The following is a 13693-nucleotide window of genomic DNA, read 5'->3' on the forward strand; positions in this document are numbered from 1 at the left end:
GTTGTCCAGAGTTCATGTGCTGAGTCCTCAGTCCTTCTAGGGCTCTGGGACCAAAGGAAATGCCCAGAGAAACCCAAGGACTTAATCAGCCTTTTAGAACTGCAGGGCTCCAGTTGGAGGGACACACAGCATTCAGAGTTGGCCCAGTAGGGTAGTCTGGGAGACGACCATTTCTGCCCTCCTTCTTTGCTCAAAATCCTCCACTAACTCACTGGTGCCTAAAAGCTAGATGACGATTCCTTTCCTGATATTGAACCATTTTCCATTTTCCGGAAGTCTGATGATCACGCTGGGCACAGGGGAACTGCAGGAGGGAGTTGCTGACGGGGTAGTCGGCAGGAGAGTTCCCATTCCCAAAGGCTACAGTAGAGAAAGGATGTGGTACCAAAGCCGTCACTAAGGGGTGAGAGACACTTTGCATATTGCTGCCATCTGATTCTGTAGTCGCCTAGAGGCCATACCACGCGGGCCAGGCAAGTTCAGGGTTAGAACAAGCAGCCACTGGCCACACCATGTGTGGTGGTGCTTCCTTTCCCCCTGAAGTTTTCTCCAGTGGTGCCTTAGACTTGGGATGATGCTCAAAAGTAGATGTGGTAGGAATAATTTCAATCTCCATGCCAGAAGCAGAGTTTCCAAAAGATAGACTCATTCAACATTATCTCCCTCCAAAGAAGTATGGAGTATGGGAGAATGGGTCTCTATAGCGTGTTTCTTTTTCCCAATGAAGTCATCATTTAACTTTAGGACACCAGCCAATGACAAATTCAATGGCCCTATAATGATGCCTAGAGCAGCGGCCAAATCTTTGAAAGCTTCTCTCCAAAGTAAAGTTATGCCACAATTAAACGGAGCCCTGGGTAATTTAATAATTGCTCATTTCATGTTTGCACTTGGAAACGGGAAATGTTTCTAAAGTCTAGAGTTTTAGAGCTACAAGCACCATCTAATTTAAAATCTCATTTTATAAATGAGGGAAACTGAGGCCCAGCAGGGGATGAAGATGTGGAGGAGATCTCATCGCCCAGGTCAGTGATCCTCTAGAGTCAGACAAGGATAAAGGTAAGTGCTCATGTCACCATTCAGTGGAGGAACCTACCAGGACTTAGTCAACCTCCAGTAACAATTAACTTTTTCTTTAAAGTTAGTTGCCGAAACAAATTTAAGATGTGAAATCATCTGCTCTGGAAACAATAGCTACTGGTGTTTCTTTTGGGACTGAAGCCCATTTCTGATCTGGATATGGAAACTCCAGAAGAGACAGGTCGTAAGAATGGCAAAGGGTTGGTAATGATTGAAGCTGAGTGGTGGGTCCATGGGAATTTATAATATCCTCCCTACATCAGCATAAGTATAAAAAGCTCCTATGAGGTAAAAGAAAAACAGGAAATGGCAAAGCTCAGTGATGGTCTATGTAAGCCAAAATTCTCTTCAAGGGAGTTCTCAATATCAAATATAAGAGTAGCCACTGTAGGATGCTTATATAATTATAATAAATGGCCCTCAAGTATGGCATAGAGTTCACAAATAAATCATGTATTTACAGAGCTAACATACTTGTGTCACTCTAAATATGATGAACAAATACTCAGTCCTTCAAATCAAGTGGGTATCTATCCATGTGCAAAAATATACTTAAAGACCAACCGTGACACGCATTGTCTTTTATTTTCCGTGTCCCCATCTAACTTTCCAGACTCTTCTCCCACTTCCCTTCCCCAGACAGGCCACCTTTACATCGCAGTCCGTGGTGGCCCCCTGAACATCCGCTGCACCTCCAGCCTCTGTGCACTGTCCCCATGGCGTTTTAAAAATATGTCCACAAAGTCTTTGATGCTCTCCTCTTCGAGGGGCACAGCTCAATCCCCCTTCCCTTGGGTGTGAGCTGGACTTAGTTACTGCTTCTGGGAGAATACAGAAGTGACGGGCGTGCTTCCTGACATTCGGTCATAAAAGGCACTGCAGCTTCCTCCTTGCACGTGCATGCTCACGCTCTCCTCAGTCATCTGCTCTGAGGAAACTGCCCGCCATGTTGTGTGGAACTCAAGCAGCCCTACAGAGGGCCCCATAGGGAGAAGAAGTGAGGCCTCTTACCAGCAGCCACGTGAGTGAGCAGAGAAGTGGATCCTCTGGGCCCACCCAGCCTTCAGACGAGGAGGCCCTGGCTGCCAACTTGACAGCAACCTCACGAAAAACCCTAAGTCAGAACCCCCTAGCTAAGCCACTCCCAAACTCTGGGCCCTGAGAAACCGTGAGGACATAAAAATTTACTGTTTGAAGCCACTAAGTTTTGAGGTCATTTATTACACAGCAATATAACACAACTAACATACCCTGTGTGATGGGAAAAGAGTAATACCCCCCAAAGATGTCCATCTCCTAATTTTAGGAATCAATGAATATGTTACCTTTCATGGGAAAAGGGACTTCACAGATGTGATAAAGTTAAGGATGTGGAGATGGGCAAATTATCCTGAATTATCCAGTGGGCCCAACATAATCACAAACACCCTTAAAAGTGAAGGAAGGGTGTGCGAGTGTCAGGGGCAGACTCATGCAGTGTGAGAAAGGCTCTCCTTGCCATGGCTGGCTTTGCAGATGGGAGGAAGAAGCCAAGAGCCAACGAGTACAGGAAGCCCCTAGAAGCTGGAGAACAGAACTAGAGCCTCCAGAAGGCAGGCAGTCCCGCCAACACCTTGATTTTAGCCCAGGGAGAACCTTCGTACATTTCTGGCCTCCAGAACTCTAAGATACCGACGTATGCTGCTGTAAGCCCCCAAGTTTGTGGTCACTTGTTAGCGTAGCAATAGGAAATGAATACACCTTCTCTGTCCCCAAATTCTCAGGCCTATGTTTATCCAAGTCCTGTCTCTCCTTCCAGATGCTGTTCAGACGCCACCTTTTCTCAGAAGCCTGTCTTTGCCACACTTCCGCAGCGTGTCACTGCTTAACGACAGCCCTGCTCACCACCAGTCTCCTCAGTTACAACACTTAAAAACATGCCTGTGTTGCCTGCTCCCATCAGATTGGGAGGTTCACACAGGCAGGAATCGTAGCTTACGCACTGGTGAACCCCCCTGTGCTTTGTAGCAGGTTTTCTACTTATTAGGGGTACAAGTTGGCTGGATCAATACACCTGCTACATCACGGCAAAAAGACAGGTCAGCGAGGCAGGTCAGTCTCATGACCTACGCCCCAGAGCACCACTTGGTAACCCTCTTTCCTAGCCTTAGTGTCTGTTCTTCTGAGGGAACTGGGCCTTGCTGGGGGACCTGGACTCTATGTATATAAAATACAGAATTCCCCAGCTCTATGTGGATGGGTGTGAAACCATGAGGGAAAACCCCAAGCAGGAAAAGGTCAGCATACGCAGCTCTGTCTCAGTTTCCTCTTTCACCATCTTCTCATTTTCTTAGCCCAGAGTTTTCACTTCACTGGGGCTGGGAACTTCAGGAGAAGGGGTCAGAGAGGCATGGGTGAGAGAGGATGTGAGCGCACTGAAGGGGGTGTGCCTGTGCGTGCATGTGTGCGTTCTGTGAGAGAAGCAGGGAAGACGGCTTCGGGAGAGCACAGGAACTGACTATCCTAATATCTGCAGAAGCAATTACTAAGTGACATCAGCCTTGGACAGACGTGGCTTTATAGCTGAGCCCTGGCTACAGCTGTACCAAAGCACGGGTGATACTAGGATACTTTCGGGAAGGGGGAAAGCAGCCTCATGGACACAGCAGAAAAATGTTTTCCCCTACAGATTTATTAGAAAAGAAATAAACTACTTAGAGGGAAACACATATTTCATTTTAATTGCACGTCTAATGAGTACATTTCTCCCCTCCCTAAATATGCATATCATGTTTAATTCAGTTACTGTTTTCAATTTCTCTCTTACCAGCAGATAGCTTTGAAGCCAATTAAAATCTTTCCGTTGACAACTATAGCTGTGTTCAAGCGTTACTGAAACAAAAGCTGTTTCTGAAACAAAGGCAGACTAAATAAGAGAAGGCATTAGCTACCATGCAACACAAACCTTGGAATGACGGACGACACGGCCGCTCCGCAATCAATCGTAATCCCCCGCTTTCTAGGTGAGGGTCTGGGAGCAGTGCGGTCATCTGCTCAGAGCCACACAGCCCGTGGTGGCAGAAGTGGACTGGGAGTGAGATCCCCCACCTCTTGGAGCTGAGGTCTTCCCACCGGGCCCGGCTGAAGACGACGGGTCAGAAAGCGAGATTATGAGCTATCTCACCTCGGCAGAAGAGGTGAACCCTCCTCTCGGTTCGTAAGCCTCTCGGAGAGCCTACACTATATTTATCTATTTTTTATAGGCTCTCAGAATCGTGAGAACGGATGTATCTGACCAGTCTCAGTAGACCCCCGCACTGCCAAGAGGAAAATCACGGTTGTAGTCACTCCTGCGGAGGCCTGGATGTGTGACCTCAGGATTATCCCTTGGAGCTGGCACCACAGGCGACCCCAGCAAACCCGACAGCTGAAGGTACAAGAGTCCTAAATGCATGCGGTCTACGTCCACCTTATTTTTGGTATTTTTTCTTCCTCTGTTCAGCTGAGCGTTGTGCAGTGCAGATGTTCAAGGACACTCTCTTGAGCCGGAGAAGCCTGCATGAAGTCCACAGCAGGCTACAAGGACACACTGTATGGGCTGGAAGTGCACCCTAAATCTCCGGGACCCCCACCAAGGAGGCCATGCAAGCTGTTCTGCTCAAGGTCTCCTGGCCCTCCCTCCTTCAGACACCTGGCTGGGGGAGGAGTGGGTTTGGGCCCCAGAAACATTTTTTTTTCTTTCCATGATTTTGTTTTTAAGTGAACTCTACACTCAACATGGGGCTTGAACTCACGACCCTGAGATCAAGTCATATGATCTACCTATTGAGGCAGCCGGGTGTCCCCCAGGAAACATCTGATATTTTAAAGATTTTATTTGTCAGAGAAAGAGAAAGAGAGAGCACACAAGCAAGGGGAGCGGCAGGCAGAGGGAGAAGTAGGCTCTCTGCTGAGCAGTGGGCCCAATGTGGGACTCGATCTAGGACTCCAGGATCACGACCTGAGCCGAGGGCAGACACTTAACTGACTGAGCCACCCAGGCGCCCCAAAAACGTCTAAGGTTTTAAAGTGCTGGATGACGAGGTAGCCCTTAGAGATGAGCAAGAGTGTTGTGGGGTGGGGTGTGCTAAGAACAGGGTCCCTGACCAATGTGCACGCAACAACCCTCTTCACCACTAGCCAAACCTAGGGGGCAGGGAGGCAGGGAGAACAGTGGTGAGGTGGAAGAAGCGTGCACTGAAGAAGGCTGGTCCGTTCTGCCTCGGGGTGGTGGGAGGCAGGAAGAGGACAGAAGCTCCCAGAAAGTGGTCTCCAACACAGCTTCCCCTCCCGCAGCCCTGCCCTGCAGTAAGAGCCCAAAAGATCACAACTGTAGCTGGAATCCAGGGTTTCAAAGAAAAAACCCAGCTCCTGACTAACAGAAATAAAGCATGATCCTTTCTAAGTTGGTCACAACAGCTGGTGCGGAGTGTACTGTCAGTACTGAAGGATCCCATTAAAATCCTAATGAAAACCAGGAGCTGGGAAGCCCTCTGGGACAGCCCTATAAAAGTGTTTTAGACGAGTAATTTCAACCCGACTGGCCTGGCATCGCAATGGGACTCGCTGGTGAGCAATGATGCGTCTTATGTGGCAAATGATTCCACCGCCTATAAAATACTAGAGTGTGAAAGCCGAACTACCCTGTATAAAAGGGAGAGACCGGTGTCTTCAGAGCAGGTGAGCTAGAAAATGAGCAGTCAAGCTGGCTCAATTTCCTGGTCAAGTGTACCATCCTGTGAACTCAAAGCCCGGCCCTTTCTCCCTTCCTTTTGTTTCCTACATCAAGATACCAAAACAGGACATTATGAATATCTTCTGTAGAGCTCTCCATCCAATCCAATCCAATCCAATCAGGCACGAAGGGAGACTTTTCTGGGCAGGTGCCTCTCTGAGGCTAGAGCCTGTTTCTCAGCTACACAGGTGTCTAGGTCTGCCCGGTGCTCAGAGGTAGAAAGTGCCATCCATTAAACGAGCTCTGCTCCTGCTTGGAGACACGCCCTGCACCACCCAGCCCAGGCTCGTGAGAGCCCAGGACCGCATGGCCCTGCCGTGCCGGGGCGCATCGCTGACCCACCTCTCAGTTTCTTCTGCCAGTTCATTTCATTGAAGAGGTCCTCGGACCGCAGGAAGAAGTCATTGATCTTGCTGCCTTGCTCGTCCCTCTCTGTAGTGTAGTATATTCGCAGTTTCGACTCCTTGGTTAGGAATTCACATATGCTGGGCACAGGGAACACAATCTGTTCCATGGTTCGGTCTAATCTGACAATCTAGGGTGAGAAAATGGAGGAGCTTACACAGTCATTTTCAAAAACCTTTCACTAAGGCTCTTCTCTAAGGTCATGGGCTCAGTGTTCACGACTGAGTATTATACAAACCTGTTCTTGTGTCTTCTCAGATCTTATAACCCCCAGACTGGGCCGCGTCTCTTACATTTGTATTAAAAAACAGTTTGGGCAAGGGTCTAAGACTTGGTTGTTTTGTTTTATTTTGTTTTAACCTGAGACCCATTAATTTTACTGTGACTAACTTTTGTCTCCACAATTTAAACTGTGTTTTGTGCACATATCCAGATGAGGGGGCTAGGGCTGTCCAACAGAACTTTCTGTAATGAAGGAATGCTTCTGTATCTGAGGGTCTGCCCCACGTGGCTAGTGCAACTGACCCACTGAATATTTCACCTTAATTGAAACAGCCACAAGTGGCTCACGACTACCAGCTTGGGGTATGCACCTCGCCTAAACCTCTCTGGTAGCAAAATTAGTTGTTGGTGGTTTTCCCTAAATAGGAACTTTAAAAAGAGACCTTTGTTTTATCCAGTTGCATTGTGCTCCTATCTGTTACGTGTCGTGACATCTAAAATGTACAAAGCGTGGACTAGTCTGGCCGTTCAACCCCGGTGGAGAGTTCAGAGCTCTCTGAAGCAGCTCTGTTGGGCCCCGGAGTGGACACCTCACAGGTTTTCTCCGCACTCTTCCTAGAGTGGCTCCATCTCCGGACAGGAGGCAGTCTGGGAAGGACTGTGCAAGTTCTCGGACACTGTACTTAGTCACCATCCTGGGGCGTAGGGATTTCAAAAGGAGTGCAGGTCGCAGTACAGCAGGGGCATGACCTCTCTTTCTTCTTCCTCCCCAGAGGCTGGAGAAGTCAGGTGAGGCCCAGGGCCTACGCCTTCTTCAAGAAGATCTGGTTCTCACTCTCTCAACACTTTTGTTCCCTGACACAGCAAGAGAGGTGACTCCGGTCAAGTTGTAGTGGGAAGCTCTCTCAGCTGTGTGACAGGTTCCCACAGCCCTGCGTCTCTACATTCTGGGAGACCAGTGGTTCCCATATCTAGCTAGAGATTCGGTTACAGGAAGCTTCGCTGTCATACTGATTCTGGTCCTTCAGTCCACCTCATTTAATTGGGGTTGTGGTGTGGGGGTTGGTGACTGGAGCCTGCACATGAACCAGCTTCCTCCCAGGTGACACTGCTGTACAGACAGGTGCAGGGACCAACTCCGCAGTCTCCTGCTGGCAAGAGCCTGCCTGCTTTGCACAGAAGGGGGGCCCTGGATCTCCTTAAGCTGAAGGGATACGATGGGAGATGTGTTTCTGGAATCCAGAGGGAAAGGGGGAGGCTTCCTGGCAAGAACTGAGTCCCAGACTCCAGGGCTGCCCAGCCTGAGTCCCGAGAGTGAAGGCACTCTATAGGGAGCCCTGGGGAGTAACCCCATGTTCTCGGGCTTTGCACAGGTACCTCCCTCAGGAAAGTGGAAGAAATGGCGGTTAGCCAAGGGCAGGATTTGAGAGCTAGGGACACCACGCTCGGCCATGTCTCTCCATCATTTAGTATCTGTCCACACCTCCTTTTCAGGAGACTTATAACTGGGAGTCAGGAGAACACATTCCAATCCTTCCCCACCTCTAACAGGCTGGGTGACCTTGTTCACACCTCTTAACCTGAGCAAGTTCCAGTCTTCTCTCTAGTGGATGAAGGAGCTCTGACACCCTACATTGCAAACACCGAAAGCCTGTCTTTTAAGGGCCCCATAAGACAGGCTAAGCCTGCCACCAAGCTTCTCATCATTAACAATAAATCAAGGGTCTGTGCCCACATGCACTGCCACGGTCAACTCATCAGTAAGGGGATGCATTTTATTAGGACAGCCCAGACACATTTGAGACATCAGGTAAAAATATATGCCTAAAAAGTCTCCGTCCGGAACATTTCATATGGTCCGAAGGAGTCTGCTAGCCCTTCACAATCTTTGTTCCGACACTGATATTCAATTTGTGCACTTCCTCCTCAGCTAAACAAGGCACACCATCCCTCACTGGCCAGAGCCTGGAGACGGAGGTCTGTGCTCAACGCAGGTAACAAAATGCACGCATGGGCCCTGGGGTCAGCCAGACCTGGATTCCAGTGCTGGCACTGCTCGCCCGGCCAACGACACCACCTCTCTGAGTCCTCTCTCAGCGTCTCGCCCTCTGCTAACTGGGAGATGGTCCCGTTTAGCTCGCGGAGGATGAAGAAGGTGTGCTGTGTGTATGTGTGTTTAATGCAGATCTGACTGCACCGCTCCTGTGTAAAGCTCTCCCGCGGTTCCACACGGCTCTTCCGCTAAATCCAGATTTCTTGCAAGGATGGCGGACAGGATTCTGTAGCACCTGGGGCTGCCTGTGCTGCCCTCCCTGCTGCTCACGGAATTCCAGCTCCTGACCCTCTCCTAGCACCTCCTTCCTCAGGGCCTCCACTTGTCACTCCCCACGTCTGCAAAGCGCTCCACCTCTCGGCGCTGCCTGTTTCAGTCCAAATTTTCCTAAGGTCTGTGCTTGGACGTCATTCTTCAGGACAGGCCCCTCTGACCGTCACAGTCTCCAGCAGGTCCCTCTGCTGGACTTTCTTATACTACCTTCTACTTGGCCTCACGGCCTTGTCGGAATTCATACCCACCATGCTGTTGCTCAGCCGAATGACTGAGCGCCAGCCCAGCACAGGGCAGCACCCACGGCAGGCCCTCACCACAGGCCCGCGCCCCGAGTTCCCGCTGCTTTTACCTCTATCTGGGCCGTGTGCTTGGCATAAAACTCCAGAGCTTCATCCCCATCCACTTGGCCTCCAGGTTTCAGCATGGTCTGAAGTTCTTTGTTATGCCGAGCCAGCTAGAACACCGATACAGAAAACGGGGGAGTCACTGTCTCTTTGCGACAGGCACGTACACGCTCCTTTCCAACCTGGGGTATAACGAATGCATCACAACCAGCAGCAAGCTGAAGGGCAAAGGTGGCAGGAGGCTTGCTGCATTCCATCAAGGTGTGCTCTGCACGGCAGCTATTTTGGGAGCTTCGCAGAACAGCCTGGAAAGCTCATGCCCACGTGAGGTCCCTCTTTCCCCGATTTCTTTAGCCAGGTGGGAGGGAGATGGGGTTTTCTGTACAGCCCCGTGGAGTCTCCATTCGGAATGTTCCTAAACCTTCTCAGTGGCTAAACACGGGCAATGGAAGAGATGAGGGGCGGGAGCCAGCACGCTGTAGCGGGGCATACCAACCTCGCGCCCAGTATCGTTGCTGCTTTATCCCTAATTCCTGCACCTCGGCGAGGTGAAAGGGACAGGAAGCACAAGGCTGCAGCAGAGCTGCAGGCTGCCCACACACACCAGCAAGCTCAAGGCACATCAACCTCCAGAAAAAGAAAGTATCTTCAAAAGCCCAGCCACTTGGGAAGAGAGTTATGAAACAGGGCATTTGGTGCCAGGGTAGGAAGCATTACTACACCCCCCAAAAAGCAAACAAAAAGAAGTCATAATGACAAGTTAGTTCCCCAAGATTTCTAAATGTGATAGGCAAGGCAGCTGAGGCTTATTTCTTCAGATTGTTAAGACAGACTCATCAATATTTATGAAAAGCCTAAGACTCCTTTCAACTGCCTCCAAACACAGCCATAAACCATCGAAGTGTCAAGGCTCAGTGAGAAGGCTTTTAAGCAACGTGGGGATTTCCAAGGACATGACGCTACCATGGGAAAACGGAAGAGTCCTGGAACTGAGTACAGTGGGTCAGGCTGCCACTAGTACCTGGGAGCCACATTATCATGACTACACACAGCCCGAGGTGGAAACCTTAAAGGAAAAGCAAGTGTAAGCACACATTCACCTTGGAATTCTGGCACTGAAGGCCAGCGACATCTGGCGCTGGGACCTAGGGAGAGGTCATACCTGATGGGCCAATATGTAGATGTTGTGCCCCACGTTCCTGGGGGAGGCAGCTCCGTCCTCGCCGTTTTCTCCATCCTCAAATTCCACCTCACCTTGCATGTAGGCTTTCTTGATCACTTCCACCTGCAAGAACGGTGAAACAAATACAGCTCCTGCTTCAAGGAGACTCACCCAGGACTGGCACCTCCAGTGTCCCCTCCGGGGGCAGACAGTGCCCAGGAAGCTCAGTATTCTTTCCTACCAGGTTATGGACCCAGACTCAAAACCCTTCTCAACACTGCCACAGGCAGTCCCTACCAATCAGCTTCCACTGACATGAGAAATGAAACCCATTTGCTGTAGCTGGACCAAGAGCTATTCTGTCCCCTTAGGAGGGGACGATGGTTACAAAAGTTCCTGGAAACAAGAAAATAGAACACAAATGTAGACTAGAAGCCAGACTTTTCCTGTCTCTACATTTCCTCCTGCCATCTTTCCCTGACCCCCAACCTTTGCCATCACAGCAAAAACTAGTAAGAAATCCACAAGCCTTTAGGAAGAGCTGGTCAAACTATTATGTCTGATTCCACATTTTCCCCCATCCACATTTCTCCATCCCTACACCACGTAAAAATAACGCCATTAACACATAACGTCTACTGGGGTCTTTCTATGTGCCAAGCACTGTGTTTAAGTATTTTAACATTTTTTTCGGGAAATTTAATGCCCAAAAACATTTTATGAAGGGTCAAAGACTACCGTTTATTATGGATGAGGAAACAGACTCAGAGAAGTAAAGGGGCATTCCTAAAACAATACGGCTAGTGAGCTGAGATTTGACCTTGAATCTGCTACCAGAGACCCATGCATGTTGCTTGTTTCACGCTGCAAGCACATTTCCTAGGGCATTTCTGTACCTGTCCTACTGTTCCCACCTACCTCGGTGCCCTAGTCAGGGCCTGGGGGTGAGTCTGCTCATTTCTCAATCTTTCCCTGGTGCCCAGCACAACGCCTTGGACAAAGTCAGGCCTGGCCAATGTTTATCACATGAACAAATTATTCAAGATTTAATCATTTGAAGAGTAGGAACAAAATGCCTTCAACCCCTAAGTTGAAGGGAAAATTAATCATTTTCTTTGATGATTCAGAGGGCATCTCAGCCTCCCGCATTGCCACAAGGCTATTTCCCGGAGTTACTTTTCATTATCCCAGAGCAAGAATGCAGAGGGCCACGCATTTCTGTACTGACATCAGGTCAGGCCCTGAAAGTAATTTTGGAGAAAAGATCCTTGAGATTCTTGCTCTCGGAGCTGGATTTCCTGTTAGTTCTAATATCAAACTAAGTAGACAACATGCTGCATGGGCTGTGGGGGCCAGAATATACATGTATGCACACATGCATATGCACGCACATATGTGCACATGTGTCCTAGACACGAGCGCTTCTCTTCCGTGTGGATTCCCAGAACCACGTTTGTTCCAGGAAGCCTCTGACTCTTCCCATGAGCTGGGAATGATGTTCTCCAGCCACAGGGGGCCACCCAGAAGCCTGTGGCACCCATGGCCCTGGGTGCTGACATTAACTCCCCTCCCCCCACCAAGATGGGGGCATGTTGTTGGTCCATGAGAGTTGGAATGGGGTATCTTCGAAGTCATTCTGTCCCTATTCGTGAGGGACACCTCGAGCCCCCACCCCGAACCCCCAGTTACATAAGCTATTATGTAAACTCGGAGAGGGCGTCCATCTCAGGCTGAGAACTCACTCCTGACCTCAGAGATCAAAAAGCTGGACTCACTGTTAACTTTATTTCAAGGAATACATGAAGGGACTTTAGTCTGGCCCCCGGCGCACACAGGTCACCAGGCGACAGAAAAGTTTTAGTGCCCTCATTTAGTTCTGTCAGTTACAGTTTATTTGTGTGGGAAAAAGTCCCAACAGAGCTCTGTGCTCAGCTCATTTCCCTGTCTCTGAGAGCTGCCTGTCTCACAGGCGGCAGCACTGACTCCACTCTGGAAGTCACAGCCCACTGTGAATATCACCCTGCAGAAATAAACAAGATTCGTGTTTCCTTGGGGAAAAAAACCCAGAAACCCAAGACATCAGCACCCAAGAAACACTCTTCTGTTGCCCAGACTACTGGCCCGCAGAAGAGATGTGGATTCTGCAGCTCTGTACGCAGACAGGGCACGAAGAGCAGCAGCGAATGAGGAAGGAGGAGGAAGGGGCCACAGTTCATGGAGGGCGCTGTGCTAGGAGCCTGATGCCAACTGTCTCGTCTACTCTCCAGAGCAACCCTCCAGCCTACAGGATATTATCGTCTTCCTTTTAGGGATGAGGAAACTGTGGCTCAGAGCTGTCAAGTGCCTGCCCAAGGTGACTGGGCAGAAAGGGAGAGCTGTGGACCTGAACTGCGGGCTGCCAGGCCCCCAGCCCACTCGCTGCCCTGGCTCCCTCGAGGGGAAATGAGAGGTGCGGGCGGCCGCCGTCTGCGGGTGTGCCAGGGGAGAGGGCACACGGCACTCACTCAAAGCACCCTTCACTTCTCTAGCCTAGTCAGAGGCCCGGATCCGAGGTTCTCTTTAGACTTCTGAGTCTTTGGTATCTTTAAGAAAACTCCAGGAAGCAGGTCCCCTTTGTGCCACAAATCCAGCTCTGACTGCTTCGTGTCGCGGCCAGGGCATCGGCCGTCCAACTCACCAGTTCCTTCGGCCTCATGTTATAAAGGATTCGCTCCGCGTTCTCACTGTCATGCCTGCTCTCCATGATGGCCAGCAGCAACTTGGAAGCGTTGTTCTAAGTGGACAAACGAGAGGAGACAGTGGAGAGGAGCAGCGTGGGTGGCTGGCCTGAACGTGTGTGCCCAGCCAAGCAAGCGTGCATCCTGGCCGGACAGACAGACCTCGCGTCCCGCGGGAGACCCATGGGTCTAGCACAGCAAAAACCACCTGCACGCGACAGAGAACGTGCCGCTGCAGACCCCAAAACCGAACTGCAGGATCTGTGTTGGGCCTCAGAGGAACATGTCTGCTTGGGCGTTGTTTCTCCCTAACGTCACCTGACACAAGTCCTAGTGGAAACTGGGAATTTAAACATGGGTGCTTCTCGGTGTGTTGGCACCCTCACGATGCCAGTGGTCGGAAGAACCTGCTATATGGACCCATGACGCCTTCAGGGCAGTTGTGGCTTTAAACCTTATTATTCAGCTTTGCAGGGCAGAGAAGGTAGGCAGTTAAGGTAATTCCTCCCTTTTTAAAAATATGACTATCAGCTCTCATAACCCCTACTATTATAATGAGTACAACTGACACCAGTTAGCAAAAGTGACCCAAAGGAGCACCGTATGCGTGCCAAACCCTAATTTCCCATCTCATTCAAAGTTTTCATGTGCCCACACCCTGCACTTCTTGGCTTGACCTCA

The 13693-nt window shown here is 50.0% G+C and overlaps 1 protein-coding gene across 5 annotated transcripts in view; it reads right to left on the reverse strand.

The window, feature by feature from the left end:
* ITPR1 (inositol 1,4,5-trisphosphate receptor type 1) overlaps positions 1-13693 on the reverse strand; it is a 321669-nt gene that overhangs the window by 48838 nt on the left and 259138 nt on the right. For all 5 annotated transcript variants that reach the window (XM_045808124.2, XM_087866841.1, XM_087866840.1 and 2 more), the window contains 4 exons: positions 12973-13068; positions 10296-10418; positions 9139-9243; positions 6176-6368 (listed from right to left, as the gene is read on the reverse strand). In XM_045808124.2, the coding sequence (XP_045664080.1) occupies positions 6176-6368; positions 9139-9243; positions 10296-10418; positions 12973-13068 (517 nt within the window). The remainder of the gene's footprint in view (positions 1-6175; positions 6369-9138; positions 9244-10295; positions 10419-12972; positions 13069-13693) is intronic.

This window comes from Ursus americanus, chromosome 14, assembly GCF_024610735.1.
Source record: "Ursus americanus isolate L20-20 chromosome 14, mUrsAme1.1.p, whole genome shotgun sequence".
Lineage (NCBI taxonomy): Eukaryota > Metazoa > Chordata > Mammalia > Carnivora > Ursidae > Ursus > Ursus americanus.